The following is a 20498-nucleotide window of genomic DNA, read 5'->3' on the forward strand; positions in this document are numbered from 1 at the left end:
GAATTTATTTCATCTTCCTCACCCCACAAACAAACAAACAAACACATACAAAAAAAAAAAAAAAAAAAAAAAGAAGGTAGAAAATAAGAAAAATCATAAACAGGCACTAATTGCAGGATACATTATAAAGTTAAGTAATTATTAGGAACATATAAAGGCCTGACATCTAACATCAATAGTAGGTTAGATTGCAAAGTTAGTATAAGGTTGTTTGGTTATCAACAAGCAGCAAGTTCCGCAATTTTACCATGTAGATATATCTGTAACATAAGAGCACATATTAATTATTTGTTCATAGAAGACAAGGATGGCTGACTCTGTTAACCACAGCTAACATTCTCTGTCCTTCAACATGTGACAGGACAAAGAGTGAAACAGAAAGTACTGTTTGAATTTGAGTACCTCTTGACATTTCCATGGCTACAAGCGTGTAGCCTTATCACACTCTATCTGTGCAAGAAAAGCATTTTAAACACTTCAACATAGTAATGACCAGTTCACTTTTGTAAATTACCAAATCAAGCATAAGAAACTTGAGAGTTGTAACATAAAACACAGTGGGCTATTTTTCTTTTTTTGGATACTCCTATGGATAGGCTAATTAACATCATTTGGCTCTAAAAGTGGAAAAAGAAGAAGGGTACTCCCAGTGCACGAACCCGCAACCAATAGGTCGCAATGGAGAAACCTTACTGTTGTGCTGAAGTCCACAACCTGTTAATCGCTAAACCAAGAATGACCGTTTTTCTTTTTAAATTTAAAACCTCCAAGCAATCAGGTTCATATGAAACGCATGGCCATAAAATGGCCATAAATTTTATACGAGCTGAAAACCTAACACCTGTAGAAACGCAACCCTAAAACGATGTAGAAGATAATGGAAAAACAAAACAAACAATGCACACGAATTTTACGAGGTTCGGCAAGGTTGCCTACGTCCCCGGGACCGCCGTCCTGGCTGTCTAGGTGCTGCACTAGTACTCCCTGGATTAAACTGCGACGGAATACAAGACATCATACACCAACAACACCAACCTGCATCATCCACAATTGGGACAGATAATGAAATGCACTACAAATAATGGAAAGGCACTAGAGAATCTGTTACCAAGCTAATTATTGGCAGAAGTTTTAGAATATAATGACATTGATGAGAATCTATTGGAATCTGAAAATCTAGAATATGAATCAAAGATGCAAGCAGACTCGATGATCAAATCTGTGATTAGAACTGATATAAAAGAAGCAATTGCAGTTGTTAAGGAAAGAAATCAGATTGATGGAAGCGGAGAGAAAAGAGATGAGATCGGTCTTCTTGAGAGGAAGACGAGAGGAAAAGATAAGAAACCAGGTTTAGGATACAATCCCATATCATCTGCTTAACAACACCAACACCTTTAAAATAAACTTATATTCTTTACTCAAATCATCTCTAATTGATTGGGAGGTATATTACATATATAAAGTGTTATAGCAAACACTAACAAATACGAAAACAAACAAAATCAGATCCACACAACACTGAGATTTAATGAGGTTCATACACTGATGTGGTATGCTACATCCTTGGGCGAAGAAGAAAATGTTTTACTATGTAGAAGAAGGAGATTACACCCAAGCAACGGCGAGAAAACTCGCCATGAAACCCTAGCTCGAAAACCCCCAAAATTACAATGACTTGCTCAACAAGACAATCGGGTCGCGGTCAATCTGGTCAAACTATACCACGGGGGCTACGCATTGGCCCAACCCATCTGCTTCCATCACAGATCTCAAAAAACTTCCCATTCGGGTTGCCATCAAAATATGTCGGAGCGGGTCAATCTTCAAAACGGGTCAAGAATTCGAGACAAAATTAACATAAAGGCCTTCTGAAATTTCTAAATGGACTCATAAAAGGACTCCTAATCATACTCACACTCAATAACGTACATAAACTCAAAACAGAACTTTATTTAGCTATTCAATATTCTAATATAACTTTAACACTTGACTACTAATCTCATATACTAGCTTTACCCCTCCCCCCAATTTATGGGCTTATAAATTAGACTCATTACATCAATAAATCCAAAAGGAAGAAGCCCAAGGCCCATAAAACCCAACCATGGACCAAAATAAAGTCTTTTGAGGCCCGATTGACCCAATTGACAATCTTAAATACATCAGAATCCCATAACTTTTGCATTCCATGCCAATGAAAAGGTAAATGAGCTGTCAATTGCAAGTTGAAGGTAATATGATGTTCCTTGCCAATTTTCTTGCTCGTACTACAATTTGGCCTGATTGTTACACATATCCTTGAAAACTACATATATAGTTAAGAAATCTCAGATTTCAAACTCGATATTAGAGAAATGCCAACCAACAAATGAAAAACCATACTCATACATAATTATATTGAGTCATGGAAATGAGAATAGAAGACACACCCATCCACCTGCTTCTTTGATCCTCCTAATTTCTTGACAAGAAACTTTGCTGCTTCCATAAGGTCGATGAGAGCTGGTCAACAACTCAGCTTTTCCAGAGGAGGAGAGCACCTGCATTAATAGTAACAGTAGAACGAATCCATTGAGCCCTGAAGTTCATTATTCAGTAATAGTAGAAGAAATGAAGTTTCAAGACCAAAAAAAAAAAACCCTGAAGCAAAAATGAATTATTAAAAATATCCCAATTACTAGTAAATGGAAATGTATACCACAGATGAATCCCCAACATGTGAAATGACCAACACATCATTCCCAACAAACATAACTGTAGCTGTTGAACCAGACTCAACTTCCTCTCCAGTCACTTCGAGCCTGCAAAAGATGAGATACCAAATAAAACTTGACTGCTCCACAAGAATGAAATACGAAGTGTCTAATCAGAACTCGCACAAAAGGTTATTGAATGAATCATAAGAAACAGATCCTTATAAAGTAAATGGCCTACCAATTCAACAATTTTATATCCGCATTTGTAAAAGCCTCCTGTAGTGCCTCTTTTATAGCATTGATATCTTTGCCACTTAGCAGCAACCCGCCTTGTAAAGCCTCAAAGCATTCTTTGAACAGCTCATCCCTGGAATCCATGAATCAGATGAGATTGTTTAAACCAGGGGCAAAAAAATTACTTCTCGAATACAGACAATTCGAAAATCCAGGTCACATTTGAGCAATTGCATTCCAAGAAAAGATCCCCAAAAAGGGAATTCTAATTTTTTTTTTCCCCTAAAATCGATTCTCCGGGTGGATACTGAGTAAATGTCCTGATCACCTGAGGAATTTGACTGATGAAAAGCCAGCGTGACCATCAAAGAGGGCAGCAAAAGAAAATCCATCAAGGTTATCAGTTCGCACGACAGCATCATCTTCCATCTCCTCACGAAAACCTTGTAATCGGCTGCATCCCCATCTGATTCCCGCAACGCCTGTCGACGAGGATGGGGCTTCAATGGCGATTGCACAACTGCATCGGCTTCTCTCTCTGATACTGTTCTTCTTAGACTTAAAGCCGGAGCTGCATTTGATTCCGTTCAGTAAGAATCTCTGCGATTGCTGGGTTAGCAACGCCATGGAAGGAAGGAAGGAAGGAATTTCTCGATTCAAGCTAACAGAAACTGTAAATCTCCATTATTGAAGTGTGTTGGTGGAAACTGGAAAGGATAAGAGAGTGAAGTTAGACCTCTAACCGCTTTAACGGATTAGATTTTAGATTCCCCGCCATCAACTAATTCCGAAAATCCCAAATCAACTTTGGCGGGTGGTGACTGGGGAGGTTACCAATAAAAAAAAAAAAGAAGACGGGGAACGGAACAAAAAGGGTCTGACCCAAGAAAATAGGGGTGTTAATCCTACGCCCCATTGGTTCGACTGATAAGATCTGACCGTTTAAAGACTGACCTAGTATGCATCGATTAGTAAACGTGTCAGGCCTAAGCCCGACCCATTTATAAATAAGTAGGTGCCCAATTGGCCTAGCCTATTTACAAGCTCAACTAAGCCCAACATGTTTAGCCCGACCATTTATATGTATATTTTAAATTTTTTTTAATAGAATAAGGTATATATTGATATTATCAATTATTAAATATAATAAGTGTAATATATTTTTAAAATTGTTGATGATTTAATAAAATATATTAAAGTATCTTAAATCTATAGATAATTAAAGACTGTTTAAAGCCCGTTTAAAGCCCGTTTAAGGCTTTATTGGCGCATTACTCAGTTTAAGACTCGATTATAGCTCGATTAAGAGAAGTCTGGTAAAGCCTGGAACCTGACAAAGCCTAACATGATACTGACCGAGACCAACTCAGTCCTTAAGTAGGTAGGTCACGGTCTAAGGGTATAGGTCTATCTAGCTAGCCTAATTGAGACCGGCTCGGCCCGGCCCAGCCCGACCTATTGGCACCCTTACCTAGGGGTGTCAATTCCTAAACCGAACCGGTAAAACCGGCCGGACCGAACCGATAACAACCCGGACCGAACCGAACCGAACCGAAGCCTTATTGGTTCGGTTCGGTTTCGAGTATTGTAACCTCAAAACCAAACCGAACCGCACCGAAAACCGGATGAACCTGAAACCAAACCGAAACCGGCTCAAAACCCGGACCGAAACCGAAACCGAAACCAAACCGGTAAGAAACCGAAACACTCCAAAATTCATTAAAAAAATCAAAATTTGAATAGTTTTGTATACATTTGTATGGAAAATCGAATCCAAACTAGACCAAAAACCAAAACCAACCCGATTACAAATCGATTTAAGAAACTGAAGTTCAACAATTCATCATTTGGTTGTTTCCTAATGGCTCCATACCGGTTTAAAAAACCGATCCAAACCGAAATGAACCTAATAAATCCAAACCGGTACCAACCCGAACCCAAACCGCACCGAAGCTGACACCGGACCGAAACCGATAAATCCTTAATGGGTCGGTTTCGGTCACTTCCAAACTCACACCGAAACTGGTGGAACCGGACCGAAACCGCACCAACCCGGACCGTTGACACCCCTACCCTTACCAGAAGCCTCCAATCCAGGGCTTTAATAAAAGGAATCGATGATGGAATCGGTCTCTGACGATTCTGATCGACTTAAAATCGTCCAAAATCGACCCCTAAAATCAGCCAATTGATCTTAAACCCCTTCGTAAAGTGGAATCTTGGTGGGAATATTTTGATTCGGAAAGGCGGAAATCAAGATCGGGCCTACCCACTTCCCAATCCAATTCACCGATTTTTGAAACCATGCTCCTGCCCAAGGAACTCGGAATCAGAATCTGCTGACGAGAATCAATCCTAAAAACACTAGAATCAGACCCTCATGTCTGGAAACCAACGATTCTATAAAAAACCTTAGAATTGACCGTCACGTAATGTCTAGAATCAAGATCAATGACGGTGGATTTGACCAATTTAATTCCAATTCCAATTTTAATTCCGATTCTAAGAACCTACCTAAATTCATGCTTTCATCATGAGCCCCATCCAACCCCCATAAGCCGTGGATTAAGATTTTTACATTTCCCCATGGACGAAGGAAAACTTGTTTTATTTTCCTTTATTTTCTTCTTCTTTTATTTTATTTTATGTTATTATTATTTTTTTTTTTAAGTGAACACTGGACAAATTTTGTTCACATCTCAAGTTTTTGACTTGGTACAGTTTGCCGAATGATAAAATTAAGGATCATCGAGTGGATTTATGGACATGCATAACAGGGTAAGCAATCCAATTTGGGTCTAATTTGCTCCCTTCATTGAAGTTCCTCATGTTTCTTTGTCATCACGATTTATATCTCAAAATTCAAATCATCAACTTCATGTGTTTCGTGATGACATGTGTCTTTTTGTTGAGTGGTTATTCTCTACAGTGAGTCTAATAGTGTAGTCAGTATCGGTAGGCCGAGGGCATTCGAACACGTGCGTCAAGGTCATCTCGGCCATCTGATACTCACCGCATCACCGCACTGTGTAGAATTTTCACCCTTTTGCTTCCATAAAACATCATTGTTAACGAACTAGTCTCACGATTGGCCATCACTCTCACTCATCAATGGATCTAAAATCTCTACTAATCAAATTATGATCTTTTAAGTTACTTCACTTACAAGTGTAGAGATCCTTAATTATTGACGACCTAATCATTAATCCATCATTCCAACCTCAACTTTTGATACTACAAAGATTGAGAATTCATGGCATTTCTTATTTTCATGGACTGATGATATCTTCATGAAAGGGCAAAGTTTCTACCTGCATGTGATGCCATCTATTGTTATTTTTGGTGTTTCCTTCAAATTCAAGCCAAAATGATGAATAACTTTACCAACTTCATCAGTAGATGTCCTTCCCTCGGCTAAATCAAGATTAAAGACCATGCTTAAAGTTTAAGGTTGAGAGAAAGAGAGTGGGGAGGAGGATTTGTCACTTAGAAATCAGGGTCCCATACATTTACCATGTTCCACCTATTCATTTAAAGGTTAAGCTGATATTAATTGTGAATTAGCCTTCAGATCCTATGGTTACATCACAAATTGGAAAGTGGAATATATTGGTACCTGTTACTAAATACTAATACGATATCGATACAAATTGGGTGTATTGGCCGGATATTGATGCAAATCGGGTGTATCAGCCAACTGTGGCCACTGATAACGATGCCTAAAAGCCTACTCTCAAAGGCCAAACACATTAATTGGGGGAATTTTTTTTCTGATGTGCAAACTGCCAGTATTATACATTCTTTCACACTCTCTCTCCTCCTTGATATTCTTTGATACTCTCTCTCCTCTTTGATCAAGTGGTCCTCCTTTATATGAATCATGAATAAGGCACTCTCTCTTGTGAACCCATTGACTTGGCATGGGAGATATCACTATGAACAGTTGCTTGCACTCTGCCCTTTTTTTCGCTAGTTTGATGGGATGGATCAAAAAAGGGAGAGAACGCATCAGAGTTGGAAAGACAACAGGGAAACCAAGGTGCATCAAAGGTGTTGGCTTGGCTGCTAGGGATCAGATCTTTGGAATAGAGGTTGGGTGGGCCGTACGACCTGCAGACCTTTCACTCAGAGCTCTTTCTCAGGGGTTCTCTCTCACACGGGGTGGGGTGGACCTGGGGTGGACTGGTGCAACACGGGTAAGATCTTCACGGGCTGGGCTTTCTCACTTTTCATGCAGGCAGTGCATACATCCCCCCCCCCGGGGCACGCATCCCCTTGGTTACAAGAAAAAAAACCAACAAAAAGAATAATTGGTGTGCTTACTCTGTCATCTTCCTTATTTTGATTAAGGGTTGTAATTTTAGTGGTGAATAATTTCTGGTTCAATAGTTTGCATAATCAAACCGTGGTCAAGTGCCTAATTATGCCACATGACATATTAGTTTAGATTGAATTTTTGTGAAGCTATACCCTGAGTCCTCTTACTCACATGTCAACTTTCAGTCCAAGGGGAATTTGTCATATAATCTATACAAACCATCTCCTAGGTATCCAATGATAAAATTACCTTTTTATCTTTCCACATGATGGAATTAGGTGTCGCGGCATGGACCCATTCACCTTAGTCCACCACGGAAAAACTTATTGTCTATTTTTAAAATGGGGTAGAGTTTAAAATAGGAAAGAGTGTCAATGTGGATTCCGCCACTATTTGTTATGTGAGAAAGGTATGAACAAATCTGTATAAAGATGGCGTATGATTCTTTTTCCCTTCTAAAATCTTTAAGTAAAGAAGCAGCTTAGTAGAGGGGTTTTTGCTAATTTTGATTAGTTTAAATAAAACGGTTGGTTGCAACAATTTTCATAAAATATTAAGAAACAATGTGTGGGGGAAAGGAGAATGGACTTCCCTTGCCACGAGGACTCTTCACTCACTTCATTTCCCTGATGTACGTTGGTGAAATTGAGAGGCCTCTAAATAATTAAAAAGAAAAGGTTCTCTAAGCCAACCATGGATGTCTCTCTCTCTCTCCCTATAAAATGACCTCTTAACTTTGTTTTGCAACTCTTTTTATGTGCCTGCTCAGAAAATCCTATCTCCATAATTAAATAATATTTTTAAAATAAGATAGAAATAATTATATAATTATTCATAATCAAGGCAAGATTTTAAATAAAACAAATCAAGGCAAGGTTAAAGAATGAAGTAGATAAACTGCTCTTTTTATTTATTTATTTTTAATGATATGTTCTTTTTTTAATTATAAACCCTAACCGACATTTCTTTATTTATTTTGTGGAAAAAAGATTCATGCCTTGTCTGTGTGCGGATATTTTTCCATGTCAAGATTCAAGACACATAAGTAAGGGCCACACTCTTCTCTCTCCTCTCACACCCTCTATTTTATGGATTCCTAACCCTTGCTTCTGATTTTTTTATACCAACACAAGGTCAATGAGAGTGTACGCAAGGATTTCAAAATCGATGTGGTTTTTTTTTTTTTATTTCACAGGGGATGCAATGGTAATTTCAAGCTTTTTTATGTCTAGGGGTAAGATTCACATGACCATGCAGTTTTCTTTTAGCTGCAAAATACTAAAATGACCTCTTTTAGTGTGACAGAATGGTGAGTATAAGAGGATAACAACGTCATTTTATAAGACAATGAGAGAAATAAAGTGATAAAAGTGTTGGTATATGTTCTTGGTGCTTCATATAATATTTTTTCGTAAATAAATAAGGCGAGGCTTTTCATGCACGGTTGCATAAGTGAGGGGAAGGTTACAATCACGGTTTTAGTGTATGGTATCCGAGAGGGTATTGGCCATCCTCAAAACTGATATGGCATGGAAATGGATTGGTTTTGGACCAACAACTTTATCAACTTCATCAGTAGATGTTCTTCCCTTGGCTAAATCAAGATTAAAGAGGAAATAATACCTCCATGCTTAAAGTTTAAGGTTGAGAGAGAGAGAGAGGGGGGGGGGGAGGAGGATTTGTCACTTAGAAATTACTGTCCCGTACATTTCCCATGTTCCATCTATTCATTTAAAGGTTAAGCTCATATTAATTGTGAATTAGCCTTCAGATACTATAGTTACATCACAAAATGGAACTTGGAATATATTGGTACCTGTCACTAAATACTAATACGTTATCAATACAAATTGGGTGTATTGGCTAGGTATCGATACAAATCAGGTGTATCAGCCAAATATGGCTACCAATAACGATACCTAAAAGCCTACTCTCAAAGGCCAAACACCTTAATTAGGGGGAAAAAAATTTGATGTACAAACTACCAGTATTATACATTCTTTCACATTCTCTCTCCTCCTTGATATTCTTTGACACTCTCTCTCCTCTTTGATCAAGTGGTCCTCCTGTATATGAATTATGAATAAGGCACTCTCTCTTGTGCACCCACTGACTTGGCATGGGAGATATCACTTTGAATAGTTGCTTGCACTTTGCCCTTTTTTCGCTGGTTTGATAGGATGGATCAAAAAAGGGAGAGAACGCATCAAAGTTTGAAGGGCAATCGAGGTGCATCGAAGGTGTCGGCTTGGTGGCTAGGGATCAGATCTTTGGAACAGAGGTTGGGTCGGCCGTACGACCGGTGGACCTTTCACTCAAAGCTCTTTCTCAGGGGTTCTCCCTCACACGGGGTGGGGTGGACCAGTGCAAAACGGGTAAGATCTTCATGGACTGGGCTTTCTCACTTTTCATGTAGGCATGCGTACATCCCCCGTGGCCTTGGTTACAAAAAAAAACCAAAAAACCAAAAAACCAAAAAAAAAAAAACAAAAGAACAAAAAAAATAATTGGTGTGCTTACTCTATTATTTTCATTATTTTGATTCAGGATTGTAATTTTAGAGGTGAATAATTCCTGGCTTAATAGTTTACATAATCAAACTGTGGTCAAGTGCTTAATTATGTGATGACATATTAGTTTGGATTGAAATTTTGTGAACAGATAGACCACGAATTCCCTTACTCACATATCAACTTTCAACCCAAAGACAATTTGTTATATAATCTATACAAACCATCTCCTAGGTATCCAACGATAAAATTACCTTTTTATCCTTCCACATGATGGAATTAGGTGTCCCTAAACTTATTACATATTTTTAAAATGGGAAAAAGTTCAAAATAGGTAAGAGTGTCAATGTGGACTCCACTATTTCTTATGTGAGAAGGTTATAAACAAACCTGTATAAGGATGGCACATGCTTCTTTTTTGCCTTTTGAAATTATAAGGAGCAGCTTAGTAGAGGTGTTTTTGTTAGTTTTGTTTAGTTTAAATAAAATGGTTGGTTGCAACGATTTTGATAAAATATTAAGAAAAAATGTGTAAGGGAAAGGTTATGACCTCCCCTTGAGGACTCTTCACTCTATCATGACTAGTGTTTTCATTTCCCTAATGTATGCTAGTAAAATAGAGAGACCTCTAAATAATTAAAAGGAAAAGGTTCTCTAAGCCAACCATGGAGGGCCTCTCTCTCTCTCTCTCTCTCCTCATATAAAATGACCCCTTACCTCTATTTTGCAATTTCTTTTATGTGCGGTCCCTTATGTTTGCTCAGAAAATCCTATCTCTGTAATTAAATAATAAAATAAGATAAGAAACAATTATATAATCATTCAGAATCAAGGCAAGAAAAATTTTTTTTTTCTAAACAAAACAAATCAAGATAAGATTTAATTTTTATAAAACGAATTAAGGCAAGGTTAAAGAATGAAGTAGATTAACTGCTCTTTTTATTTATTTATTTTTAATGATATGTTCTTTTTTTAATTATAAACCCTAACCTACATTTCTTTATTTATTTTTTAGATATTTTTCCATGTCAAGACACATAAGTAAGGGCTCACACCCTTCTTTCTCCTCTCACACCCTTTATTTTATGGATTCTTAACCCTTGCTTTTGATTCGTCTTTTTCATTTTTTTTTTTTTTAAAGGAACAAAAAAGGGCTTATAAATAATTTTGCAAAAATTTAAGGCGACAGGTCATAAGAGGGTATCTCTTTCCTGAAAGACGACTCTCCAACCGTATGACACCGTGTTGGACATGAGTGAACAACCTGTTCCAAGTGGAAAAGACTCAAAACTGAACTTATGTCTTAAACTTCCTCAAATGCGCATTCAATTAGTCAGAACTACTAAAATGCCCTTTCCTTATTCCAATGGTCTCATTTTTTTTTCCAATCCAATGCGTCATTAGAAAATCATTTATAGGATATATACACCAGCTTACACAACCCTATTTCATAAATAATATAAGATGACAAAATAAGGGCAAGAGATTGCTGCTTAGTTGTATAGCCTTTATATCAGCAGAGGATCAATGAGAGTGCGCGTAAAAAAATCAACATGGATGTAGTTTTTTTTATTTCACAAGGGATGAGACGGTAATTTCACGCATCTTTGTGTCTAGCTAGGCGTAATATTCACTGGACCATGTAGCTTTCTTTTAGCCGCAAAATATTAAGGAGTAGAGGGATGCACCAATGAGATAAGTGCAACAGAATAGTTGAGTATAAGAGGATAACAACGTCATTTTATAAGACAATGTGAGAGATAAAATGATTAAAGTGTTGGTATATGTTCTTGGTAGTTCATATAATCTTTTTTGTAAATAAATAAGGGGAAGGCTTTTCATGCACGGCAGCATAAAAGAGGGGAAAGTTATGATCATGGTTTTAGTGTAAGAGGGTTTTGGCCATCCTCAAAACTAATATGATATAGAAATGTATTGGTATTGGATCACTAGTATCGAAATAGAAATACCTTTCATTTTCCTAAGAAGATGGATTTTTTGAACTTTTTACTATTTATCGAATCATTCAATCGATAGGTATCAGCCAAGTATCAAGATCAAAGACCCATCAGACTGATATGAATGGCCTCTATTGTCACATCCCACGGTTGTTGCTCGGACCATGCATGGTGCAAGGCCATGCACCAAACCCTTTGCTAATAAATAATATTTATTTGGCATTGATTGGATTGTGACAACATAGTCTAGTGAGAACATAGCTACATGATGGTTTGTGGAACTCGGAACCATGCACCTACCAGTTAAACTAGGCTAATGCTAAAAATAGAAATGATCTAATTGTGAAAATAGAAAGGTCCAAGTTTTCCTACGGTCACCATCAAGGACTGAGGGGTCTGGATGGTATGTAAAAGGCCATTGTCTTAAGTATATTAGGGTTGTTATCGACTTCGTATAATAGGAAAAGTAATAATGACGGTAAATAGATGGTTGAACCAAAATCTATAAATGATGGAAAACTGTTGCAAAGTGAAAAAAAATCACTTTTTATTATACCCGGTTAATGTTGAAGTGTTTCTCCTGAGTTCAATACAATGCTCAGATATCTTGCCTTAAGATGTTCTCTTTTAGTGGAGGATGAAAGAAATTAGGTCATGGAATATAATGGATTATCAACCAAGTTTCTTATATTATACTTGAAATTACTTCACTCATTGAGAAGGAAGATTCCTTTTCCATCAATGAAGTGACCCTATGTTTTGCACTCGACCCCTATTAATAAAGTGGTGACAACCCTCTCCCTTGGCAATGTGACGATATCGGTGCCCATGGTGAAAGTCATCATGGGTGAAAAAAGACATCTTGTCTAATCCAATCTTGCATGTTTGTACATAACTAGTCAGAAAGAGCAAACCCCGACTGCCTCGTAGAATACCATTAATGCTCCATAGGGAGATGGGGAGGGGCGGATTAGGCCATTTGGGTAGGGGTGATAAAAGGTCAAGTTGAGCTCTAATTGGCCCTAATTTAACCCAACTTGGCCTGAATTGATCCTAATTGGGCAAGTTGGCCCTAATTATCCTTGATTTTTGTCAGGGTCGAGCTAATCCTAATTGACCCTATTTTACCATCTGTGTCGTATACAATAAAAAAATAAAAAAAAAACATCAAATGATCAATACACAGTTAAAAGTATGAAATGTAACATAATAAATAGATGTTCAAGACATTTGACCATATGAATCAATGACTAAGATTTTATTATTCTGAACATAAGGATAGGATTATAGGTGTCAATCCCAAGCCCACACTGATTAGACCGATTAGGCCCGACCTGTATCGATTAGTAAATATGTCAGGCTCAAGTTCGACCCGTTTATAAACAAGTGGTGCAAGGTATAAGCCTGACGGGTATCCTGATCGGCCCAGCCCGTTTAGAAGCCCGACTCAGGCTGACTCGTTACCCCGACTGTTTATATTTATATTTTGATTTTTGTTTCTTACAGGATAGAGTATATATTGAAATTTGTATCAAATATTGAATGTAAGCAAGTGCAACACCTTTCTTTAAATTGTTGATGATTTGATAAAATATATTAAAGTATCTTAAATCTAAGACAATTAAGAACTATATAAGGCCCGTCTAAAAGTTTAATGGTATATTACCCCATTTTAGGCCCGATTATAATCCGATTAGCTCAATTAGAAGAAGATCGATTAAAGCCTAGAGAACTTGATCGATCCCAACACGAGATCGACCGAGACCGACTCATTTCTTAAATAGGTAAGTCACGGTCCAAGGCCTAGGCCCTACCAAGACCGGCCTAGCCCGACTGATTGACACCCCTAGATAAGATGATTGTCTCAGATTATATTATATAAATTAAGGCCATGCTAGGCTTAGGCCTCAATCAAGGTCGGGTCCAACCCTAACACAAGGTTAGTGTTTTTCATTCCTAACCTACCCTCAAGGTCAGAATTCTTAGCCCATGCCTTGTTCGAGCTCTTGCCAGGCCTTGAACCTCACGCGGCCAATTAGAAAAAGGACAACTTGTGACCTTGGATGGGCCCACCGATGGGTCCATTGATTAAGGGTTTGAAAGACTTGTAATGAAACTTGCTAGAAAAAGGACACTAGGAAGTGTCTTCTCTCTCCTCCTGTTTATATTCAGCTAAATATTTCAACAATGTTTGAATGTCAAGAAAAGAAAAAATTGAATTTGAATAGAGTGATAGACAATTAAAAGTTTTTCAGCTATTGTATCATTATAAACTTTGTCTTATTATATATATATTACTATTTTATTTTCTTACCATCCGTCCAAAAACGAAGGGTTGTTTGTGTGGCAGGTAGTTACAGTTAAAGTCCATGACTTGGTGTCTTTAGGGTAGTTGGGCATCGTTAAACTGCATTTCTCATGTCAGCGAAAGAGCATAGAAAATGGTGAAAAAGAATACAAAATATCGTTATTGATGGATTATTAGTATTTTACCCTTTTCCTCCCTTAATTTGATAATTAATTTGATTAAACAAATCAGGACTCTGTGATGATGAGAAGTGAATTACAAGCAACCATGGAGAATGGTACTCTGTAGATAATCCCCATCTCCTCTATCTTCTCTATCTTCTTCCTCCTCACTCTCAGAGCTCCTCTCTGTGTGGTTCTCTGCAACTATTCATCTCTTTATCGAGCTATTGAACTTGTAACCCTTCTAAAATTACTGGGTTTTTTGTTTTTTCTGGGTTTAATTATTATTTGAAGTCGAGATGCCAGGTCTTGTATCTCTAAAAACTCCTCCAAATGCTACACCTCTTCAAATTCACGTCTCTAATGGCGATCGGGAGATTCAAAATCATGACGAAGGTTCTGAAATCTCAAACCCTAGGGTTAGATCACCGATGCCGAAGCGACCACCATCTCCTTCCTCTTCACGGATTAAGCCTTCGCCAGACCGTAGCTCCGGTAAGAAGAAAACACCTGAGAAGCCGAAAATCGATGAATCTTCTCTTGACAATCCCGATCTCGGTCCTTTCCTTCTTAAGCTCGCTCGTGACACGATAGCCAATGGAGAGAGCCCGACTAAAGCATTGGATTTTGCGGTTCGAGCTTCAAAATCGTTCGAGCGTTGCGCTGAAGAAGGTGAGCCGAGCTTGGAGTTGGCTATGAGCTTGCATGTCGTTTCGGCTATTTACTGTAGCTTGGGAAGGTTCGAGGAGGCGATCCCGGAGCTTGAGCGGGCGATTTCAGTCCCGGATGTTGCGAGAGGACTAGACCACGCGCTTGCTGCGTTCTCAGGCTATATGCAGCTTGGAGATACACATTCCATGCTCGGTCAGCTTGACAAATCGATTGCCTGTTACGATGCTGGATTGAAGATCCAGATGGAAGCTTTGGGTGAATCAGATCCGAGGGTCGCAGAAACTTGCAGGTATGGCATTGTCGTTCTTTGTTCTTCTTCTGTTCGATTCTGTAATTAGGGTTTTTGGAAGCAATAGTTCATGCTTCTTACCTGCATCGTAGTACCGGAATTTTTTTCTTCTCCGGCGACTTTTGAGGCGCATGATGGTGAAACGTGTCCTTGTATTCTAACGTGCACTGTTTAATGGGTACCCTGTATTCCCATGATCCCACGTGATCTGAAGTGTCTTTGGCCGGAAGTGGTCACTGGCAGCCTGTGACAGTAAGATTCTGTAGCCCCGTGACTTGGAATCAGATTCCCCTGTTTTCTAAATTTTTATTTTATTTACTTTATAAGGAAATGGAAACTGCTAAAAACAGCTTGCTCATATCAAACAAGAATATTTCTGTATTTAATATATATATATATATATATATATATTAAATCAGGTCTTCTTTATTGAATTTATATTCAACAGATTCACCTCAATGTGGGTTCTTTTTAGCTGGAAGATCTAAATTTTTTCCAGTTCCAGTGAAGGACATATGATTTCATTCCTTATATTATTTTCGCCAGAAATACATAATTCAAACTTGAAATTCAAAAATTAGTTTTGTTGATCCATTTCTGCACAATTGTTTTGTAAAATGTCAGGTACTTGGCTGAAGCCCATGTCCAAGGTATGCAATTTGATGAAGCTGAAAAGCTATGCAAGAAAACCCTTGAAATCCACCGTGAGCACAGTGCACCAGCATCCCTTGAAGAAGCTGCTGATCGCCGGTTAATGGCTCTAATATGTGAAGCAAAGGGAGACTATGAATCTGCCCTTGAGCACCTTGTTCTTGCCAGTATGATCATGATTGCCAATAGCCAAGACAACGAGGTTGCGGCAATTGATGTCAGCATTGGTGATATTTACCAGTCTCTTAGCCGCTTCGATGAGGCTGTCTTCTCCTACCAGAAGGCCTTGACTGTATTCAAATCTACTAAGGGTGACAATCACCCTTTGGTTGCATCAGTCTTCGTACGGCTAGCTGACCTAAACTACAAGACAGGAAAGCTTCGGGAGTCCAAATCCTATTGTGAAAGTGCTTTGAGGATATATACAAAACCTGTTCCTGGAACTGCTGCAGAGGAGATAGCCAGTGGGCTTACAGAAATCTCAGCTGTATATGAAGCTTTAAATGAACCTGATGAAGCATTGAAACTCTTGCAGAAGGCAATGAAGTCGCTAGAAGACACACCAGGGCAGAGAAGCACAATTGCAGGGATAGAAGCACAAATGGGTGTAATGTACTACATGGTTGGTAGGTATGCAGAGTCTAGATACTCTTTTGAGAGTGCTGTGGAGAGGCTTAGAGCCAGTGGGGAGAGGAAATCAGCCTTCTTTGGGGTTATGTTGAACCAAATGGGTTTGGCTTGTGTGCAGCTGTATAAAATAGATGAGGCTGCAGAGTTATTTGAAGAAGCAAGGGGGATACTGGAGAAGGAGTGTGGTCTGTATCATCCAGATACTCTTGGTGTATATAGTAATCTTGCAGCAACCTATGATGCCATGGGCAGGTAAGCATTTTTTAATATTTTCTAGTTCTAGTGCATATCTATTCTCTTCCTCCAAGCATTCTTCTGTTATGTGCCAAAACTCTGTTTCTGCTTTTTAAGAGAATTCCTCTTTGGTTTGCAATAATATATTAACCCAAAATCCATTTTGCAACTTGAGTAGTGTTTCTGTTACTACCAGAGATGGGGATCCTTCTATATATGTAACTGTTTATGCACTTTTATTTTCCGAATGAACTGCTGACCAAGACAAAATTCATAGAAACTTCCATTTTGCTGAATCTGATGTAGGGATCCTCATTCTTTTGGGAACAATGACTTGACTTTATGACTAATGCTTCATTTCTAAAATTAGTATATTGCTTATCATTCTTACTCCCCTGAATGAGGTGCTTATGTTTCATTCTACAAAAAGCAGTAGTTACTTACATTGGAGAATTTGTAGGCTTCATGAAGTACATGTAACAGATGTAGAGATAACCGTCTGAATACCTTTGCTGAAGCTTTGAAATCAATGTGAATAAATGGTTTGTTTGAACTGCAAATTTTAATGATCTAGTAGGTTTGTTGGTCAGTGGAATTTGGGCCTTTATGTTATCTTGTAGCTCTTTTTCTCTGTGACCCTCCATTATAGGGGATCCCCCATTTATGTGCCTGTCACAGTCATCTACTCCGACCTCACTTGCGTCGGAAGCATCACGGAACCTGCATTGAAACCTATTAGCAGAAATTGAGTTAAAAAATTAGTTATCCATCAACTAAGAAGAAAAAAGGAAAAAAAAAAAATGTAAAAGGAGACCCAATTCAGACAGGTTAAATCTAACTATCATCATTCAATGTAAAGCAATCTGAAGGAGAACCATAATTGTTGAATGAAGTTCATCATGAACAGTTGGATGGATAAAAAAAAATGGGCGCACCCAGTGCACTAGGCTCCCACCACTGCGGGTATATGCAGCCTTAACCTCACTTCGTAGAGAAGCTGTTTCCTAACTCAAACCCACAACCACTAGGTTGCAATGGAGCAACCTTACCATTGCGCCGAGGTCTGCCCTCTGAACAGTCGGAATTGGATCATGCCAGGAAATTGGTCATTTAAAAGTTTCTAGTTCACCATTCTCCTCAGACGAATATTGACCATCCCAGTTCCCTAGATGAAATTCTCTCTTTCTAAAAATAAGTGTGGGATTTTAGCTGGACTGTCAATCCTTTCAGGTTTAGTGGGACAGTTGGCATATCAACCACTTGTCAAATTTGGTCATGCTGGAAAACAATGGTGATAGTCCCGACCATTACCTTATCATCCATCAACTTTTGACTTTGCTATGTGGCAAATTCTTTCTGTGTTGAAATTTGACACATGAGTGGGGGAGAACAGAGCCTACCCATCTTTGTGCTTTTGCTACCATCTAAACTGCCATGAGCCAGATATGGCACCTGTCCTGTTATGAACCCAGTAATCCCTTCCCTAACCATAATAATTTACACAAATATCATCTTCAGCATCTATTTGTGGTCTACCCTTCCTGATCTCTGCCCGATTCAGTTTTGTATTTGAAAGCAGATTGTGGTGTAAACACTGTGATGGATTATCTAGTCTTTCACTGATTTTATGTAAAATTATCAAGTCATTTTATCTTTCGAACAACTATAACCAGAATCAGCAACTGCGAATGTCATTGATTGATGAACCAACTGAAAGAAGAGCGTCATTATGACTTAATGTCACCCAGGCTCACCCTAGTGCATTAGTCACGGAGGAATACCAATGATATCTTGATGGGGACAAAGTTTGCTCATGAGATGAGAGACTGATGTTTGCATATGATTGAATACTATGATGGAATGTTTCTGTTGCTGCTGAACCTGTTTTAATAAAACATATCATTGTGGTTTATTCTGCAGGGTAGATGATGCTATAGAGATCTTGGAATACATTCTTAAGGTGAGGGAAGAAAAGCTTGGAACAGCGAATCCTGACGTTGATGATGAGAAGAAAAGGCTAGCTGATCTACTTAAAGAAGCAGGCAGAAATCGGAATAAAAAAGCTAAATCACTTGAAAATCTTCTTGGTTCTAGCACTCAGAGGATTAAGAAAGAGGTAACAAGGAGATGGTCAGGCTTGGGCTTCAAAACTTGACAAATCATTGTCCTTTTCTGAGTACTCACTTTCTGTACCATAAAAGAAAATTGTGTAAAGTGTCAAGAGTTGTGCTTCATATTTCTTGAGATACATGTCATGTAGGGTCAGGCTTGATTTCGTTTCTTATTTTTTTTTGTTTTTGTTTTTTTTTTTTTAATATTGATGTGTGCTCTTGAATCTGTTCACTGCCTTTGGGGTGGTGGGGTGGGGTGGGGGGGGGGGAGTTGAGATTTGTTGAGTGAATATATATTTATGGTTGCTTCTTTGTCAGGAATATGTCTTTGGGAAAATGTAGGAACTGGTGTTCCTTGTTCATTGTAAGTTCTTGAACTCCCAATTATTCTAGGAATGAACAGGAATATAGGGCACCTGGCCTTCTTTTCTGTGTTTGTTTCTATTGCAAGAAGGATGGTTAAAACAAAAGAGGATGGAACCAAACATCGATCTGATGGGATTTTTTTACCCTTAGCTTTGTTTTGCAGTGTTAAAACTGCATGTATCAAGGGGAGAGAGAGAGAGAGAGAGAGAGAGAGAAGACTGGAAGAAAAGTACTAAGAGAGGCTATATGTGAATTTTGATAATTGATCCCACATCCAGTTCATGGGCAAAGTTTGAGCTCAAAACTAGTAAAGAAATGTTTCAATAGTGAGTTCAAAGTGACTTAATCTTATTCCCAGTCAATGTCGACGCTCAATATCAAAACATTCCCATTGTTGTTTTTGACAATGCCTCCCCCAACTCTAATACCAAGAAGATTCCCCTTGTTTGGACAATCCATATTCATTTATTTCCACAATCTGTTTCTCCTTCACAAAATAGCATGGTTTCAAGTCTCTGGATCAGATCAGGCAGCTCAACCGAGTCAACTTGGGATTGGTGGAGCTCTAATCAACCAATCATGGTTCCAATAATCAGTATTAGGCTGACTCAATTCCGGCTGATCCGGGATATTCCGGATCAGATTCATCTTTGTACGGATACTTCCTTAATGGATCTTCAATTCGGGTCTGATTCCAAACCCGGATTCATATCGGATATATTCCACTGACCCATGTCCATATAACTGAGTTTTTTCTCCACAAACGTTAGTCTCGCGCATGTCGTCTGAGTCCTTGAGACCCCAATGGACGCAGTCGCGCGTCACAACACGCGCAACGAATGACGTGGAGATCGCAACAGTTGTGATTCCTGCGTAGTTTACACGCATGAAATGCGCGTGGGTGGCAGCCCTTAAACTCTTATCTTATATCTGTTGACTCTGTGGCTGAGTCGTATGGTGTCGACGTGGATCAGGGTTTTGGTAATCAACATCGGATCGGTTCGATATGTGTTGTATCGGTTGAAACCAATATCAATACTTAACCTGGTTGATACCAAATCAATGACACGGTATGAAATTGGTCGATACCTGATCCGATACCATTAACTAAATTGTGGGTCGGGTGAGAAATGATTGAGACACCTCAAAAGACCGGGACCAACCAGTTAAAAATTGACATCGAATCGGACAATTAGTAAACAATTTAGTATTAGGAGTAACCATTATGAAAAAGTCAGTCACAGTGTTTGGTGATAACTTGATGGATATTGATGAACGTAGAAACACAATCCAAAAAACAATGCAGAAGGTAATGAAAAAACAAGAATAAATAATGGACACAAGTTTATGAGATTCG

The 20498-nt window shown here is 38.5% G+C and overlaps 2 protein-coding genes across 2 annotated transcripts in view; one reads left to right on the top strand and one right to left on the bottom strand.

Moving 5' to 3' along the window:
* LOC122060993 (protein phosphatase 2C 57-like) overlaps positions 1–3700 on the bottom strand; it is a 7168-nt gene extending 3468 nt beyond the window's left edge. Inside the window, exons 1-4 of the mRNA XM_042624133.1 lie at positions 3262–3700; positions 2938–3066; positions 2702–2804; positions 2433–2543 (exon numbers count right to left, since the gene is read on the bottom strand). Of these exons, the coding sequence (XP_042480067.1) occupies positions 2433–2543; positions 2702–2804; positions 2938–3066; positions 3262–3560 (642 nt within the window). The 5' untranslated portion in view covers positions 3561–3700. The remainder of the gene's footprint in view (positions 1–2432; positions 2544–2701; positions 2805–2937; positions 3067–3261) is intronic.
* Positions 3701–14166: 10466 nt separating this feature from the next.
* LOC122061886 (protein KINESIN LIGHT CHAIN-RELATED 1-like) lies at positions 14167–19205 on the top strand. The gene is made up of 3 exons (XM_042625414.1): positions 14167–15149; positions 15774–16682; positions 18585–19205. Exons 1-3 carry the CDS (start codon positions 14488–14490, stop codon positions 18817–18819), a joined length of 1806 nt encoding a protein of 601 aa, XP_042481348.1. The 5' UTR covers positions 14167–14487; the 3' UTR covers positions 18820–19205.
* The last annotated feature ends 1293 nt before the right edge of the window (positions 19206–20498 follow it).

Source organism: Macadamia integrifolia, chromosome 14, assembly GCF_013358625.1.
Source record: "Macadamia integrifolia cultivar HAES 741 chromosome 14, SCU_Mint_v3, whole genome shotgun sequence".
Classification (NCBI taxonomy): Eukaryota; Viridiplantae; Streptophyta; class Magnoliopsida; order Proteales; family Proteaceae; genus Macadamia; species Macadamia integrifolia.

Bases quoted from the DNA above. Each gene is read 5' to 3' on its own strand.
- LOC122061886 (XM_042625414.1), top strand. From the start codon at position 14,488: ATGCCAGGTCTTGTATCTCTAAAAACTCCTCCAAATGCTACACCTCTT. The intron at 15,150-15,773 runs GTATGGCATTGT...GTAAAATGTCAG, and splicing joins AGGGTCGCAGAAACTTGCAG to GTACTTGGCTGAAGCCCATG. The intron at 16,683-18,584 runs GTAAGCATTTTT...TTTATTCTGCAG, and splicing joins ACCTATGATGCCATGGGCAG to GGTAGATGATGCTATAGAGA.